General features: G+C 39.8%; 1 protein-coding gene across 6 annotated transcripts in view; it reads right to left on the bottom strand.

The window, feature by feature from the left end:
- Positions 1-59: 59 nt before the first annotated feature.
- Positions 60-16762, bottom strand: part of HPS5 (HPS5 biogenesis of lysosomal organelles complex 2 subunit 2) — a 45433-nt gene continuing 28730 nt past the window's right edge. For all 6 annotated transcript variants that reach the window (XM_050755366.1, XM_050755367.1, XM_050755370.1 and 3 more), the window contains 9 exons: positions 14877-14954; positions 13430-14007; positions 9503-9623; positions 9144-9299; positions 8209-8328; positions 6909-7022; positions 5372-5478; positions 3344-3614; positions 60-1325 (listed from right to left, as the gene is read on the bottom strand). In XM_050755366.1, coding sequence (XP_050611323.1) covers positions 1265-1325; positions 3344-3614; positions 5372-5478; positions 6909-7022; positions 8209-8328; positions 9144-9299; positions 9503-9623; positions 13430-14007; positions 14877-14954 — 1606 coding nt within the window. In that variant the 3' untranslated portion in view covers positions 60-1264. The remainder of the gene's footprint in view (positions 1326-3343; positions 3615-5371; positions 5479-6908; positions 7023-8208; positions 8329-9143; positions 9300-9502; positions 9624-13429; positions 14008-14876; positions 14955-16762) is intronic.

Below are 16762 nucleotides of genomic sequence, written 5' to 3'. Positions count from 1 at the left end.
ACAGTGATTTGTGTCCATATTCTCTGGTTGTGTTACAAATGAAAAAAAGAGTTGAATTGTTCAGTGCATCCAACACTTTACTTACTCCACATCTTTCAGCAAAAATGCTCACAATAAACCTTCTGCCTACGTTCTGTTCAAATGAAAACTTTAGTCATACTTTACATTTATTATTAATATAACATGCTATGTAAATGTACAGGAGCCTGACAAATGACAATCTACTTACATAATTTAAATAATACAAGTGCTTGCTGCAGTCTTTATTAGTACACAGCTTTGTTATGGCTTCTTAGAAATAATTTTTAAAAGTGCATGATTCTTGTGGGCTACTCTGTTTAGGAAAGATTATAGATAACACATTTCTAAGAATGAATCAGTCAGCTGTATATAGGTTCAGATTAGAAAATATTAAATAAACACAGGGAAAAACATTTTAAATTAGCTTAATTTATATATGAAGACATTTTATTTAATTTATTTTTCAGACAGGGTCTTTCTCTGTCACCCAGACTGGAGTGCAATGGCACAAACATATCTCATTGCAGCCTGGACCTCCTGGCCGCAAGTACTATGCCCAGCTAATTTTTTTATTTTTTGTAGAGATGAGTTCTCACTATGTTGCCCAGGCTGGTCTTGAACTCCTGGCCTCAAGTGATCCTCCCATCTTTACCTTCCAAAGGGCTGGGATTACAGGCCTGAGCCACTGCACCCAGTCCCATTTTACTTAAATATCAAATTCAAATCTTCAGTGTTCTACTTATTTTGGGTTTGTTAATTCCATTATACAAGGTCTTATTTCAGTAATTTCCATACTGTGTCAGACAAGATATAAAAATAATTCAACTCCAGGCAATAATACTATCTGTCTTCATGTGACCAGGATGAAAAGCTTCTGCTCCCAACATGGAAGCCACAGTAAGAAAAGAATCTCTCTAATCCACTAGCAACAAGCAATTGATACTGTAGTTCGGAATACTAGGACATTAACATTCTAATTCTAGCAAACAAGGACTGACTCTTTTCAAAATTCAACTTTGGTTAAGAAATGCTGAGTACAACTTTGGTTAAGAAACACTGAGGTCATGGATAAAGAGTCACAGATGCCAATGCCAAGGGTACAGACACTGACAAAAGTGGCTCCAATAAGATGGCAGGATTTGGGGGTGGTGTCTTTCCTTCAATAACAAATGCATTCAGAAGGTTCAGGAACATGATTTAGCTTTTCTCAAAATGTCATAACATCCTGCTGAATCTTCTCCCACTAGGCCTGCTGGGACCAGAGAAACCGATCACATTTTTCAAGCATGCTTTGTATCAGGGCCCTGAAATCCCAAATAAAAGAAACAAGCAAATTTAGTTGCCATTGTTCATTCTTCACAGAAAACTTAAAAACTACAGAGTTTCAGAGGATTCAAAAAGTTGACTGACTCTGTGCATCAAAAGACACAATCCACAGAGTGAAAAGGCAACCTACAGAATGGAAGAAAATATTTGCAAATCATATATCTGACAAGGGATTAATGTCCAGAATATCGGAGAACTCTTACAGCAACAACAACAAAAACACCCAACCAGATTCAAAATGGGCAAAGGACTTGAATAAGTATTTCTCCAAAGACAATTATATAAATGGTCAATAAGCATATGAAAAGATGTTCAACATCTCTAATCACTAGAAAAATGCAAATCAAAACCACAATGAGGTAGTACCTGACACCCACGGGGATAGCTACTATTTAACAAAAAACAACAACAGAAAATGACAAGTGTAGGGCTAGCACATGGAGAAACTGGAACCCTCGTGCACTGCCAACAGGAAAGTAAAACGGTGCAGTCTCTACAGAACAGTATGGTGGTTCCTCAAAACATTAAAAATAGAATTATCATATGATTCCAGAATTCCACTTTCAGGTATATACCCAAAAGAACTGAAAGCAGTGTCTGGAAGACATATTTGTATACTCATATTCATAGTAGTGTTATTCACAATACCCGGGAAGCAGAAGCAATTCAAGTGTCTGTCAACAGATGAATGGATAAACAAAAGATGGCATATATATACAACAGAATATTATTCAGCCTTAAGTAGAAAGGAAATTCTGACACATGCTACAACATGGATAAACCTTTAGGATGATATACTCAGTGAAATAGGCCAGTCACAAAAGGACAAATGTATTAATTCCACTGAGATGAGGTATTTAGAATAGTAAAATTAATAAAAACAGAAAGTAGAACTGTGGTTGCCAGGGGCTAGGTAGAGGAAGTCAGTTGCTGTTTAATGGGTGTAGAGTTTCAGTTTTGCAAAATGAAAAAGTTCTAGAGACTGGATGCAAAACAATGTGAATATACTTAATACCACTGAGCTGAACATTTTTAAATTGTTAAGATGATAAATTTTATGCGTATTATACCCCCCCCCCCCCCCCCACACACACACACACACAAAGACTGAGACATTAGGTACCTGGTAATTTTTTTTTTTTTCAGAGTTACATTCTCGTTGCCCAGGCTGGAGTGCAATGGCATGATCTTGGCTCACTGCAATCTCCGCCTGCTGAGTTAAGCAATTCTCCTGCCTCAGATTCCCGAGTAGCTGGGATTTACAGGTGTCCGCCACCACGTCCAGTTAATTGTTTTGAAATTTTTTTTTAATGGAGACAGGGTTTCACTATGTTGGTCAGGCTGGTCTCGAACTCCTGACCTCAGGTTATCCACCTGCCTCAGCCTCCCAAAGTGCTGGGATTATAGGCATAAGCCACTGTACCCAGCCAGGTACCAGTAATTTTTTTTTTTTTTTTTTTGAGATGGAATCTCGCTCTGTCACCAGGCTAGAGTGCAGTGGCACATTCTCGGCTCACTGCAACCTCCACCTCCCGAGTTCAAGCAATTCTCCTGCCTCAGCCTCCCAAGTAGCTGGGACTACAGACACGCACCAACACGCCCAGCTAATTTTTGTATTTTTTTTTTTTTTTTTTAGCAGAGATGGGGTTTCACCATGTTGGCCAGGATGGTCTCAATCTCTTGACCTCGTGATCCGCCCACCGCAGCCTCACAAAGCGCTGCGATTACAGGCGTGAGCCACCACAACCAGCCTGGTACCAGTAATATTTTTAAAGAATCAAGAACACATCAGATTATTCTGGTTAATCTGAACAGCATCTTGGTCATGACTGTGAATGAAATATTACTTTAGCCTCTTCCCTTAATTACCAGTTCAGTCTCAGTCTCCTCATGTTAGTGATGGGTCGGGACTAACTGATCTCCACATCTACCTCTGAATGTCTGGCATTCTACCTTCTCCAAGTACCATGCAGAGGGTAGGACAAACTGATATTACCTCTGCCTTTTCTCGGCAATCCTCAGGACATCGCAGGTTCTGGTAAACTTCTCTGACAACTCAAGGGCCAGACCACATTCCTGTAGCAGTGACCAGGCCCGATCTGGGCCCATGGCCTTAGCTAACAGAAGTGCCATGTTCTCCACGTTGATGGGGGAAGGCCCATCACTGAGGCTCCCATTTAGTGACTCCTGGGGGGCTGGCCTCGTGCTCTTGTTCTGTATGAGATGAAGGAGAAGCTTCCATTCCTCCACAGTCTCTGGGATCCAACCTAAACACACACAGGGAAACGTCAGTTTGACCACTCTTAGCACACTGGATACAAGAGATGGTCAAAACTGTGAAAATGTTTAATGCCAAAACATAAAAATATTCAAGAACATAATCTCATCACCCTAACACAAGTTATTTTCTGAAAATTTGTTGTATAAATTGTTCATGAGAAAGAGAAGTCACAAAATTAACTTTGATTTTTTTTTTTTTTTTAAAAGAGAGACAGGGTCTCACTACCATGTTGCCCAGGCTGGTCTTGAACTCCTGAGCTCAAGCAATCCTCCCACCTCAGCCTCCCAAAGTGCTGGGATTATAGGCATGAGCTACCACACCCAGGCAGCTTCAGAATTCTTTCAACCACTCAGTAATTACCCAGGGCATATCCTATGCTAGGCACTGGATATGTAATGATGAACAAAAGAGACACAATCCCTGTACTCTTGTGGAGCTTACAGTATAGTATAGGAAACAAAACTTAAACACATAAGTAAATATATACTTTTAAAGTATGCTAAGCACTATGAAAAAAAAGAACAAGGAAGCATCAGAGAGAATGGCTAATAAGAGCTCTATGAGGAAGTGACATTGAAGCAGAAAGCTAAAAGATCAGATAAGCTTAGAGGACATATGCATGGGGCCAACATAATGTGAAAACTTGGAGTGGAGGCCATCAGAAATAAAGAGGCCTACACTTCTGATAAAGGAAACATGGAAGACAATGTGACACAGGAAAGAACTTGATGAATTCAATGAATTTTTCTTTTCCTTTTTTTTTTTTTTGAGACCAACTTTAAAATTCAACACAAACCTAGCATGTTTCTTCTCCAAATATTCAAACCTTGGAAGTCTTCCTTGACTCTTCCCCCTCCTTCATTTGCTATATCCAGTATCAGCATGTCCCACCGCATTTTCCTTTGAAATGCCCACTGGATGTGCTCCTTTTGCTGCCCTACTAATCACCATTTTTTTGGGGGGGGGGCACTCTGTTGCCCAGGCTGGAGTGCAGTGGTGCGATCTCAGCTCACGGCAACCTCCGTCTCCCAGGTTCAAGCAATTCTCCTCCTCAGCCTCTCAAGTAGCTGGGATCACAAGCATAAGCCACCATGCCCAGTTAATTTTTGTATTTTTAGTAGAGACGGGGTTTCACCATGTTGGCCAGGCTTGTCTCAAACTCCTGACCTCAGGTGATCCACCCACCTCGGCCTCTGAAAGTGCTGGAATTACAAGCGTGAGCCACCATGGCTGGCCAGAATCATCTTTAATTAATGGGAAATTAAAAAAAAAAAAAAAAAAAAAAAAAAAAAAAAGCCTAGGCACACATTTTGGAGGAAGTCCTTGGTCTGAACCCCAGCTCCAGCATTTACTGTTAGTAGCTGTGTGATTTTGGGCCAATTAACTGTCCCTTCTGTACCTCAGTTATCTGGAAAGTGGAAATAATAGTAACTATCCCCAAAGTTTATCTCATTTAAAACAACATATGGAAAGCACATAGTATAGTGCCTAACACATAGTAGGCACTCATGAAATAGAAAAGTTGCCTGTAGTTTATTCTTAATTGTGATTTCGTAACATATCAAGGGCTATAGGTAAAAAACAAAAAACAAACAACAAACACAAAAAACTCCACAAATGTGACAAGTAAAATTATATATTAAATTATGATCATTGAAAGGTTCACCAAATTTTTTTTGTTGAGAAGTCTGGAGTAACTTCTAAAAATTGACAACCAAGAGTAACCAGTTAGGATTGACATACCATTGTCCCCTTCCATCAGGCTCATATCATTCAGATACACAATATTGGTGAAGGCCTCTCTTCTTCTCTCCAGCTCCAAACAGAGAGTTAGATATCCAGGCCAGAAACTTTAAAGAGACCAAAGTTGAAGAAAGGAATAAAAGACCATAAATTTATCTGGAGCTGTGCTGTCCAAAACAGCAGACACAGTCACATGTGGCTATTTCAATTTAAATTAATCAAAAGTAAATAACATCTGAAGGTCAGCTCTTCAGTTAACATATTCACATTTCAAGTAGTCAATGGCTACACATGGCTAGTGGCCACCATTGGACAGTTCAGTAGAATATCTCCACTATGATAGAAAGTTACATTAGATGACCCTGATCTATGGAAAAAAACCAAAAAAACTAGCAACAAATGCTGACATTTGAGGCCAAGCTCCAATTACAAGGCATTTAAAATTTATTCACTTTACAAACTTTAAAATTCAACACAAACCTAGCATGTTTCTTCTCCAAACATTCAAACTTTGGAAGTCTTCCTTGACTCTTCCCCCTCCTTCATTTGCTATATCCAGTATCAGCATGTCCCACCGCATTTTCCTTTGAAATGCCCAGTGGATGTGTTCCTTTTGCTGCCCCACTAATCACCAATCCACTCATATCTGAATTACTCCAACAGCTTCCTAGCTGGCCTTCTGTCTCCAGCCTTCTCATGTATGACATCAGAAATGATCTCTAGAAAGCTCTACTTTCATTATGCAATTTTTGCACCAAAAAGTTTAGTCTAAAAGGGTCTCTACTGATAACCAAATACTTCTGCCAGCTTTCAAGGTCCTGCATTATCTTGTCACCCACCACCTGGCCAGACTCAGCCCTTATTATCAATGAACAAATATGTATCAAGTGCCTACCACTACACAAATTAGATATAGACATTATGAGGGAAAAGAAAGACACAAGTCGCTATCTCCAAAAGTTTATAATCCAGGTGGAGCCATAAGGCAGCATCACCAGGCAATAAATAAGTGACTGAAGTGTGATGTGGATAATAAGCAATGTCAGTTTTCCACGCCCTTGCTCTCTCTCACCTAACTCACCCTCTCCTGGCTCCTTTATAAATACAAATCCTACCCAGGTTTGAGGTTTTATCTTCAAAATCTCACCTCCTCCCTGAGTCCTTCACCAGCGATTCTATTGAGCCCATTTTGATCTCTCTCTTACTATATTAATTATAAAAGCCTGTATCAATTATAATTGGTATCACACAATCTGGTGCTTAATGAAATACTATCTACATGCCTGAGAACTGGGGCTGGCAACTAAGCAGAGGGAGTGGAGGGGAATTAGCAAAAGGCTATACAAAAAAAGAAGAGCACGAAATTTAAACGGAAAAAACACGTTTAATTTACTATCACTTAAAACAAAAAGGTGCTTTTAAATAGCAAAGAGACTCCCCAAATAATAATGTGTATTAGTTCAGACCCTTAACTATAAGGTTGTTAACTGAAATGTTTCTAATCTTAACTTCAGTTTCTAAGAAAATTCTCACTTACCCACAAGACCTGCAGATGTCTGTCATTTTCTCTTTCGTTATAAAATCTGCAGGAAGCTTAATTAGATGAAGGATCAGCTGACTGTAACCCCAGGAAAGTAAGTGTGAATAAGGCCTATGAAATGAAAAAGAATCAGTAAATCAGACAGGAAATAAACTCTAGAAAATGCTTACTAATCACCTAATAGGTAAGAATAGAGTTTAACTGCATTCTATTACTACATTTTAAAAACATTGCTATTTGGCTTTTGAAAAATTAAAAACAGATATTTTTCCTATAACCTGTTTATTTTTAAAGATTAGATACTTCAGGTAATCAAAAGCAAAAGAAATTCTTTTTTGATACTTTAGGTAATCAAAAGCAAAAGAAATAAATTATTTTTTCTTCTTTTAATTCTATCATTCCATCACTCACAGATAACAACTGCATATCCTTCTACAACTGCATATCCTTCTAGACTTTTTGCTAGGAATGTAAGACTGGCATTTGGGGGTCTTTTAAGAAGTTTCTCCTGGGGGAAAACACAAGGAACAGTTCTGACACAAGTAGCCGTGTGTAGCTTGCCTGAATTTTATTTTATTTTTAAAGTCCTAAATCAGGTCAGGTTATGTCTAGAAATTCCTTGACAAATGTTTAGGAAGAAAACACTTACATACCTATCTCTCTAACCCCCCAACCCAGTTTTACCCTCTCACAGGCTATCATCAAGGTCTCTTAATGTGGGCCCATGAAAAACCTGCAGGGGGTCAGTTGTGCACAATTTTGCAAGACTGCATTTTTCTAAAAGGAATCATCAGATTCTTATAGGGTGACCCCAAATAATTTCAGAACCACTAAGAAATATACTTCATCTCATTACTACCATGACTTGGGTCAGTCTCTTCCATAGCTATTCCTAAAGTGAGCCCAGAATGCCATATGTGAATAAACCAGTTCCATTCCAAAGGAACACTGGAGCTTAATCCTTAGAAATAAGACTCCTAGCCAGGTGCAGTGGCTCACACCTGTAATCCCAGTACTTTGGGAGGCCAAGGCAGGTAGATCGCTTGAGCCCAGGAGATTGAGATCGGCCTGGGCCATATGGCGAAATCTCATCTGTACAAAAAATTAGCCGGGCAGAGTGGTATGCTCCTGTATTCCCAGCTACTCAGGAAGCTAAGGTGAGAGGGTTGAATCACCCGAGCCTAGGAGATCAAGGCTGCAGGAAGCCATGATCTTAGCACCACATTCCAGCCTAGGCGACAGAGTGAGATCCTGTCTCAAAAAAAAAAGAAAGAAAGAAAGAGGACTTCTTCTGTACCTGGGATAACCTTCATCATCCATTGTGCTGGTGCTTGGTGGAGCATCAAGGGACACTGCCAAAAGCAGCCAACCCAACCTTAAAGACTCTGGTTGCAGAAGGGACTCAAGAAAAGATGACCTAAGAGAAAGTTGGAGAAAAAGTCACCAATCTTCACACTAAGAAAGGAAACATAAAATGTGGGGAGTGTGAAGAAAACCTGATTAAGAGACGAATACAGTAGAAGAAATAACTCGAAGACTCTTCTGCTACAAAATGTCTAGAAATGCTGGCGACTAAGCTCCAAGATAACAAGGAAAATGTCAAAGGGCCAAAAAAGAAAAAAAAAAAAAAAAAGGAGAGAAAGAAAGAGACAAATAAAAACTAGTGTGGCCGAGGTAGGAAGATCACTGAGGCCGTAAGTTTGAGGCTGTAGGATGCTACGATCACACCCATGAATAGCCACTGCATCCAGCTTGGGCAACATTGTGGCAAATGTGAACCAATCAAAAGAAGAAAGGAGGAAGCTGCTAGTCTAATAAGCCAGGGGCACAGGTCACGAGTGTTACAACCATGGGGAGACAGAAAATCAGACATCAGCCTAAAAAAAGAAGAGCTGGAACTGAGATCTATGTCAATAAAAAGGTAGCAGTGAATCTACTCACTGCAAAGACAATAAGAAGCTTATCTTCTTAGTCCAGGCCCTGAATCAAGGGATTAATTTTGCACTGATCTGAGAATCTCTGAGAGGGAGGGAAGAAGTGTGGTACATGCACATTTGTGATGTGTGCTGTGACATGTGGCAGAATGTTACAAGGCTGTCCAAATCCTCCTCTTCCATAGTAGGTGCCTCAACCTCTTGGTAATTAACAGCAACAATGTGACACCTGCTTATAAAAGAGAAACAATGCCCTATCAAAAGAAAGGAGAGTCTGCAAATATATTCTCCTTCTCACCGCTGATCTTCAGGCCTTGATTTCACCAGACTGTCTAAATAGGCCAAAAACTCAGCAGGATGATGATGACAAAGTTGTATGATATCCGAGGGCAAAATGGATGGATAGAACTTGATTAAGGATCGAAGAGCAGATTCCCCAAACTTCTCATACAACCTGCATTTAAAAACAAAACACTTTAGTCTCTAATTTCAGTGAAATGCTATAACTTGGTTACATTTAGGTTACTTACTACAAATGAAAATAAATATACTAACAGAAGCTGCCTCATATGCAAATGAGTAACACGTTAGAGACTAAAATACACACAAAAAAAGCATGTGCTTTAGTTCATAAAAACAATATATAGGACAACTTACCGAGTAGCATAAACAACTAACAACGGACTATCAAAAGGAACCTTGTCATCTAGTAACTTTAACCTTGTTGGTAGATCTCCTTCTTCCATCTCCATATACACAGGATTGGAACTTGCCATTTCTGAAATATAAAGCATACCCTTTTCCAAACTTTATCTCTTAGATGGAAATATTCAATTTATGAACATGCTCATTCAGAAATCATCAGTCACTTACCTACTGTGTGGACCTATTATGTTCAAGGCCCAATGTTTGTTAAGCATTGTAGGAGAAACAAATAAAAGAACAAGAGATGCAATCTCTACTTTTAAGAACCTTAAAATCAAATTAGGAGGCAAAGCATATTAAAGGTTTTAAATAAGACAAAGGAACATATAATTAATACATCAGTGACTATTACTTTTAAAATAATGAGTGTCTAGGGCTATATATAGTGACCGTCCATATCTACACACATCACAAAGCAATATACCTAGCTACCATCAATGCCAAGTTGCTCAGTTTTTTCTAGAACTAGTATTCCTACTCCATCTTTTAGAATTAAATTCAGTGAAATTAATTTTAAAATATTTGACCTATTTTTAAAGATATCAGTATAGCAAATATTCATTCTCTGAAGAACAAAATATTTGACTTTTTGGCATAGCCAAAAGTCATTTAAAATCAAGTCTGTGAAAGAAGTGAGTGATGATCTAAAACTATTGTGGTTAAAAAAAAAAAAAAAAAAAAAAAAAAGTATGAATCTAAAGTAAAGTAGGTTTTTTTCCAAGTAGTTTTCTTTTTTTAGTTTTTTAGAAACAGAGTCTCATTCTGTTGCCCAGGCTGGAGTGCGGTAGCGATCACTGCAACCTTGAACTCCTGGCCGCACGTGTGTGTGTGTGTGTGTGTGTGTGTGTGTGTGTGTGCGTGCAGCGACAGGGTCTTCCTACACTGCCTAGCTGCAATGCTGGTGTGTGCACACACGCGCACATGCATGTGTGGAGAGACAGGGTCTTGCTACGTTGCCTAGATGCAATGCCTGGGTGTGTGCGTGTGTGTGTGTGTGTGTGTGTGTGTGTGTGTAGAGACAGTGTCTTGCAATGTTGTCTAGGCTGGTGTGTGTGTGTGTGTATGTGTATGTGTGTGTAGATAGGGTCTTGCTACATTACATAGGCTGATGCGTGTGTCTTTGTGTGTGTAGAGACAGGGTCTTGCTATGTTGCCTAGGCTGGGCAAGTAGTTTTCAACTGGCTCTGAAGGCAAATCCCAAATAACAGTTCCAAAAGCTGTTTCCCATAATTATAACATCATTAGAAGGGTGAGGGCTACTCACCAGGTTCTAAGAGCCAACATTCAAATTCTGATACATGTTTTTTTTAATAAGTCATTTTTTTCCTAGTCTCATTGTTTCCCATTTGACTGTGTCAGGCAATAAGTACTCTAAAGGAATTCAGAGGAGGATGCCATTCAGAGGTTTGGGGAAGCCTTATGACTGCGTGCGAGCTAAACCAGACATATTCACTTAAACTCAAGTAAGCAGCCACATCACTCAAATTGCCCACCATGCTTCCTCTAGCCAGCACTGGTAGTAACAACTATCACTCTGGCTGATGGAGACTCTTTTCTGCTCTTCTGTGACTGGGTATGATCACATAATAGAGATAGATACAGTAAATTTACAATGAGAAATAATGTCACACATTTGTGAGGAGAAATAACTTGTTTCTTATTTTGCACAAAAGACAATCTACCTCAACTCAGAAAAAAAAAATTATTATGCTTTTAACTGCTGTATTTGAATTAAAGCAGATCTGTAACTATAGATCCATATTTCTAGAAAGCTAAAATATCTTTAAGTAAGTTGACATAAAAACGTTTCTCTATTCACTTTTGGTAATGAATGAAAAGTTTGCTTAAAGTCTAAATTAATTATTAGAAATATGGCATCTGTTATTCAAGCAGAATTTGGAATTAAGAAAATTCACTTCTTCAAAAACATGGAACTATGGCTGCAGAAAGGGCAATGCATATAGTTTTTAGAGTATGAGAGCTGGTTTCTATTATATGTCAGGATGACACATAGTGTGACCTTCAGCCAAGGTAGATACTGCTGGCTGTGCACCAAAGTTTCTGAGGCAGACATGTAAGCAAGTTCTTCACCTATATTCATTCTTTTCCTCCTGGACAGATTGCATTTCCCAGTTTACTTTACAATTAGTTGGGGCCATATGACGGAATTTTCACCAATGGAAATGTATACAGAAGAGATGTAAGCCACTACCAGGCCAGGCCTGTAAGACACCACGTTCTACATGCTTTCCCCAGACACAGCAACCCAAACACAACCGCAACCCTTAAGGGAAGCTGGAGCTGAAAATAATGGATGGAACTTGGAATGCTGGAATGCTGAATTACCACCTGGAAGACAGCTACCCACTGACCTGGAATACCTGTCCTGGACTGTTACATAAGCAAGAAACATACTTCTATATAAGTCTGAGTTACTACATTATGAGATATTTATTACAGCAGTTTAGCCACCTAAGAGCTCTCTCTGCCTCAGATTGCTTACCTATAAAATGAAATAACACCATCTACTCCAAAGATTATTGTAAGGATGAATGAGACAATGCTGAAAAGTGTTTACCATAATATCTGCCACACAATAAGTACCCCATATAGTATTTCTGTATTAGTAAGTTACATGAGAGATTTTTTTCTTTTAATATATCTGCATTTACAAACATTTTACTTTAACCTCAACTTCCCCAGCACTGCTCTACCATTTTCTGAATGTCATTATGAGAGAAATAAAACTAATTTCTAGGGCCAGGCATGGTGGCTCACACCTATAATCCCAGCATTTTGGGAGGCCAAGGTGGGAAGACTGCTTTGAAGTCAGGATTTCAAGACCAACCTGGGCAACACAGTAAGACCCATCTCTATAAAAAAATGAAGAAATCAGCGGGTACAGTGGCACACGCCTATAATCCCACGACTCATAAAACTGAGGCAGGAGGATTGTTTGAACTGAAGGGGTCAAGGCTGCAGTGAGCCATGATCACACCACTGCATTCCAGCCTGGCCACAGAGTGAGACCCTGTCTCTAAAAATAAACAATAGGGCCAGGCACAGTGGTTCATGCCTGTGATCTCAACACTTCGGGAGGCCAGGGCAGGTGGATCACTTGAGGTCAGGTGTTTGAGACCAGCCTGGTCAACATGGCAAAACCCCATCTCTACTAAAATACAAAAATTAGCCGGGCGTGGTGGTGCACGCCTGTGGTCCCAGCTACTTGGGAAGCTAAGGCAAGAGAATCTCTTAAACCCAGGAGGCAGAGGTTGCAGTGAGCCAAGATGGTGCCACTGCACTCTAGCCTGGGCAACAGATTGAAACTGTCTCAAAAAAAGTAAAATAAATAAAAATTAAAAAACTAATTTCTTATAATCCAGTTGTAAATGTAACCAATGTCTGAAAGAACTATTAAAAGTTAAAATGAGGCCAGGCATGGTGGCTCACGCCTGTAATCCCAACACTTTGGGAGGCCAAGGCAGGTGGATCACGAGGTCAGGAGATCGAGACCATCCTGGCTAACGTGGTGAAACCCCATCTCTACTAAAACTACAAAAAAAATTAGCTGGGCATGGTGGCAGGTGCCTGTAGTGCCAGCTACTCGGGAGGCTGCAGCAGGAGAATGGCGTGAACCCAGGAGGCGGAGCTTGCAGTAAGCCGAGATCGCGCCACTGCACTCCAGCCTGGGCGACTGAGCAAGACTCCGTCTCAAAGAAAGAGGAAAAAAAAAGTTAAAATGAATGGAAAACAGAATGAAGGGCTGACCAGCACAGATGTGATTTTCTACTTAAATCTTTTTTTTAAACCCCAAAATTCAAAACTGCTACTGCTTTTTTATACAAATTTCTATCTTTGATAAGGCAATCTGAGTATTACCTTTCAATCCTTCAATAAAAGTATCCCAAACAGAAGGGCTATTCCTGTAACTAAGCTTGATACTCTCTTTTGCTCTTTTCAAGTCCAGGAGAAAAAAGTACTTCTTCAGGAATTGGCAAGCCAGAATTTCAGGAGAGTACTGTTGCAAAGTGTGGTCCGCATGTCCACTGGTGCTTTTGGTCTTAGAATTCAATATATTCAACTCCAAACACAATGTTGTCAATTCAGCCAGGTCGTTCTGAAGACCACTTGCAATGGTGCATGGAGAACATATTTGAAACAGGTCATCCAGAGACTCCCTTGGACTCCTTACACATTCACATGCTGTTTTATCAATAGTTTCTTCATTGCCTAAAGAGACCCTTTTTTCTTCTTCATTATCTTCATCTAATATTCCCTTTTTTGATTCATTAACTAATAGTACATCCTGGTTCGATTTCATGGACGAGTTGTCAGTATCTGAAATGCCTGAAAAGTCTTTCATGGCAAATGTTTTTTCTAAATATGAAAGCCACTCCTGTAAAACCATTCTCAGAGACTCGGATTCAAATAAAACCAGAGGGTCCTGTAGCTTGGTCCTATACAAGACAGATAAGTATGAAATTTGTTTCATGTGTCTTTCTTAAAACAAATTAATTCAAGCTAAATTAACCTAACCAATGTAACATACTCATCTGGAATAAATGTTACTTTTCAACTCTTTCAATAAAAACTGTCTCAACAGATGACAAAACAGAAAACATAAACTTGGCAGTGTTTACTAATCCCCCCCTTTTTTTTTGTTTTTTGGAGATAGGGTCTTGTTTTGTCACCCAGGCCAGAGTGCAGTGGCACAAATATAGCTCACTGCAGGCTCAAGTGATCTTCCCACCTCAGCCTCCTGAGTAGCTGGGAATACAGGCACATGCCACTACACCAAGCTACTTTTGGTATTTGGGGTTTCGTCATGTTGCCCTGGATGGTCTCAAACTTTTGAGCTCAAGCAATCTGCCCACCTCAGCCTTCCAAAATGCTGGGATTACAGTCATGAGGCACCGCGCCCAGCCTAATTCTTCAATTTCAATTCCAGATGAGGCTACCTCTGCCCCAAACTATCACAGACTACTACTGATGGACTCAGAAAGTCATTCCCATTCTGGGCTTGTGTGAAGGCTGCTAATCTCAGAAGTTTTACACACAAAGCTAGGAATATTGAAAGTCAAATACCAAAAAATTAACATGAAAAAAATCTTATTGCTGCCAAGAATGAAAACTTCAGTGCCTGGGTTTTTCCTATTAATCCTAGGAAGGCAACTTGGACTTAATAAAAGGAAAGACCATTTATAACAACTTCTCTAATCAACTATATGTTTCACATAAGGCCCATAAAAAAGTTACGATATAATGATTCACTTCATTTACTAAACTGCCTTGAGAAGTCACTATAAAGGTTTCTCATTATACTCACATTGCTTCCGCTGTTGCTACTTTAAGCTCCTGGAGCCTGTCTTCTTCTGGTGGTGGACTAGTTACCTCTTTTTCCTCCCTAAGAAAACGTGAAAAATAACAATAACATTCACAAGAGTTAGAGGGGATCAGAGTTGTTTTTTTTTTGAGACAGGATCTCACTGTCGCCCAGGCTGGAGTGCAGTGACATGATCTCGGCTCATTGCAACTTCCGCCTCCTGGGTTCAAGCAATTCTCCCTGCCTCAGTCTCAGAGCTTTCTTAGACAAATATTTCTTTTTTTTTTCTTTTTTTTTTTGAGACGGAGTCATGCTCTGTCACCCAGGCTGGAGTGCAGTGGCGTGATCTCTGCTCACTGCAAGCTCTGCCTCCCGGGTTCACATCATTCTCCTACCTCAGCCTCCAGAGTAGCTGGGACCACAGGCACCCGCCACTGTGCTCAGTTAACTTTTTGTGTTTTTAGTAGAGATGGGGTTTCACCACGTTAGCCAGGATGGTCTCGATCTCCTGACCTCGTGATCCACCCGCCTCAGCCTCCCAAAGTGTTGGGATTACAGGCATGAGCTACCGCGCCCAGCCCTTAGACAAATATTTCTTATACTTACTAAATGGCAAGTATTAATACTCCTATTACATCAGACGAATAGATGAATAGAAAAGGTGGTCCTTGGCCTCAAGGTGATAAGCTCCAGTAAGCTCTCATTAGAAAGAAAGGCATGCAAACAACTAAGTATAATTTAAAAGAAGAGTAAGTTGAATACCAAAGACCAGCTCTTTAAAGAGCATTGTGATATGAAAGCAGAGAAGAAGACATAATTTTTCTGAGTAGGGAAAGCGACAGATTCCTAAGGAGGTATTATTTGTGTTACAAAAAACGGTGGGAGAATACTCTGGATAGAAGACGTAGCATGAAGAAAGGTAGTGAGGTATCAGAGTACACACTTAGTTCTCTGACAGGAGTGAAATTTACAGCACTTAGAAAATGTGGCTGGAAGGTAGCTACGGTCAGATAGAAGGCTGTATTAAATGTCATGTCAAAAAATCTGTACTTTTTTTCTATAAACACATGGATTCACTAAGTTATTCTGAGGATTACAAATCTTTTATTTCATCTGGCTGTCCATGGGTTTCTAAACCCCAATACCACTGGTGTCCAAACACTGGTCCCATGGGTTCCTCTCTTAATTCCTGGGTAAGTGCTGAATTTGCTTGCCTTTAATACCCAGATTCCCTAAACTGTAAGGCAGAAGCCAGAAAGACAAGATACTCCACACTATGCCCGATCAAGGGCTCTGCTACAATTCTGCTACACAAGGACCAGGCCACCAGCATATCATGGGAAAGTACCTGACAGGACATCAATGCCAACTGTTTGATCAACAGTGTCTTCATTGCCTAAAGAATCCCTTCTTTTCTTTTTCATTATCTCAATCTAATATTCTGTTTATTAGAGAATAAAGTATTATGTTACATGAGACAATGAGATGAATATAAAAGGTGGTCCTTTTGCTATTGCTTGATGAGTCCTCAACTCATCAAATAATAGCACATTTGGATCTTGCAGGCCAGAGAGCATCAGTGACATTCCCAAAGTCACATACTAGTCATAAGCAGAGCCAGGACAAGGTCTAGATCCTTGGTCATCCTACTCTTAATATAATACTCCTGTGAGATCCCAGAAGTTTGAAGAGATTATGGGGGAAGGAGGGGAGTTATGCAGGGGAAAGATGGAAGAGGTACTAAATTAAAACTCGGCTCTATAGATCTGCTTCAGGGTGATGTGATTTTTCAACACTTTGTGGAACTTCACAATTTTTATAAGCTACACAAACAATCTTCAATGAATGCAGACATACACGTGCCTTCTTGAAAAGGACATAGCCTATGG

This window comes from Macaca thibetana, chromosome 14 (genome assembly GCF_024542745.1).
Source record: "Macaca thibetana thibetana isolate TM-01 chromosome 14, ASM2454274v1, whole genome shotgun sequence".
Lineage (NCBI taxonomy): Eukaryota > Metazoa > Chordata > Mammalia > Primates > Cercopithecidae > Macaca > Macaca thibetana.
Note: the sequence above shows the minus strand (reverse complement) of the source record. Positions and strands in the feature narration are given on the sequence as shown.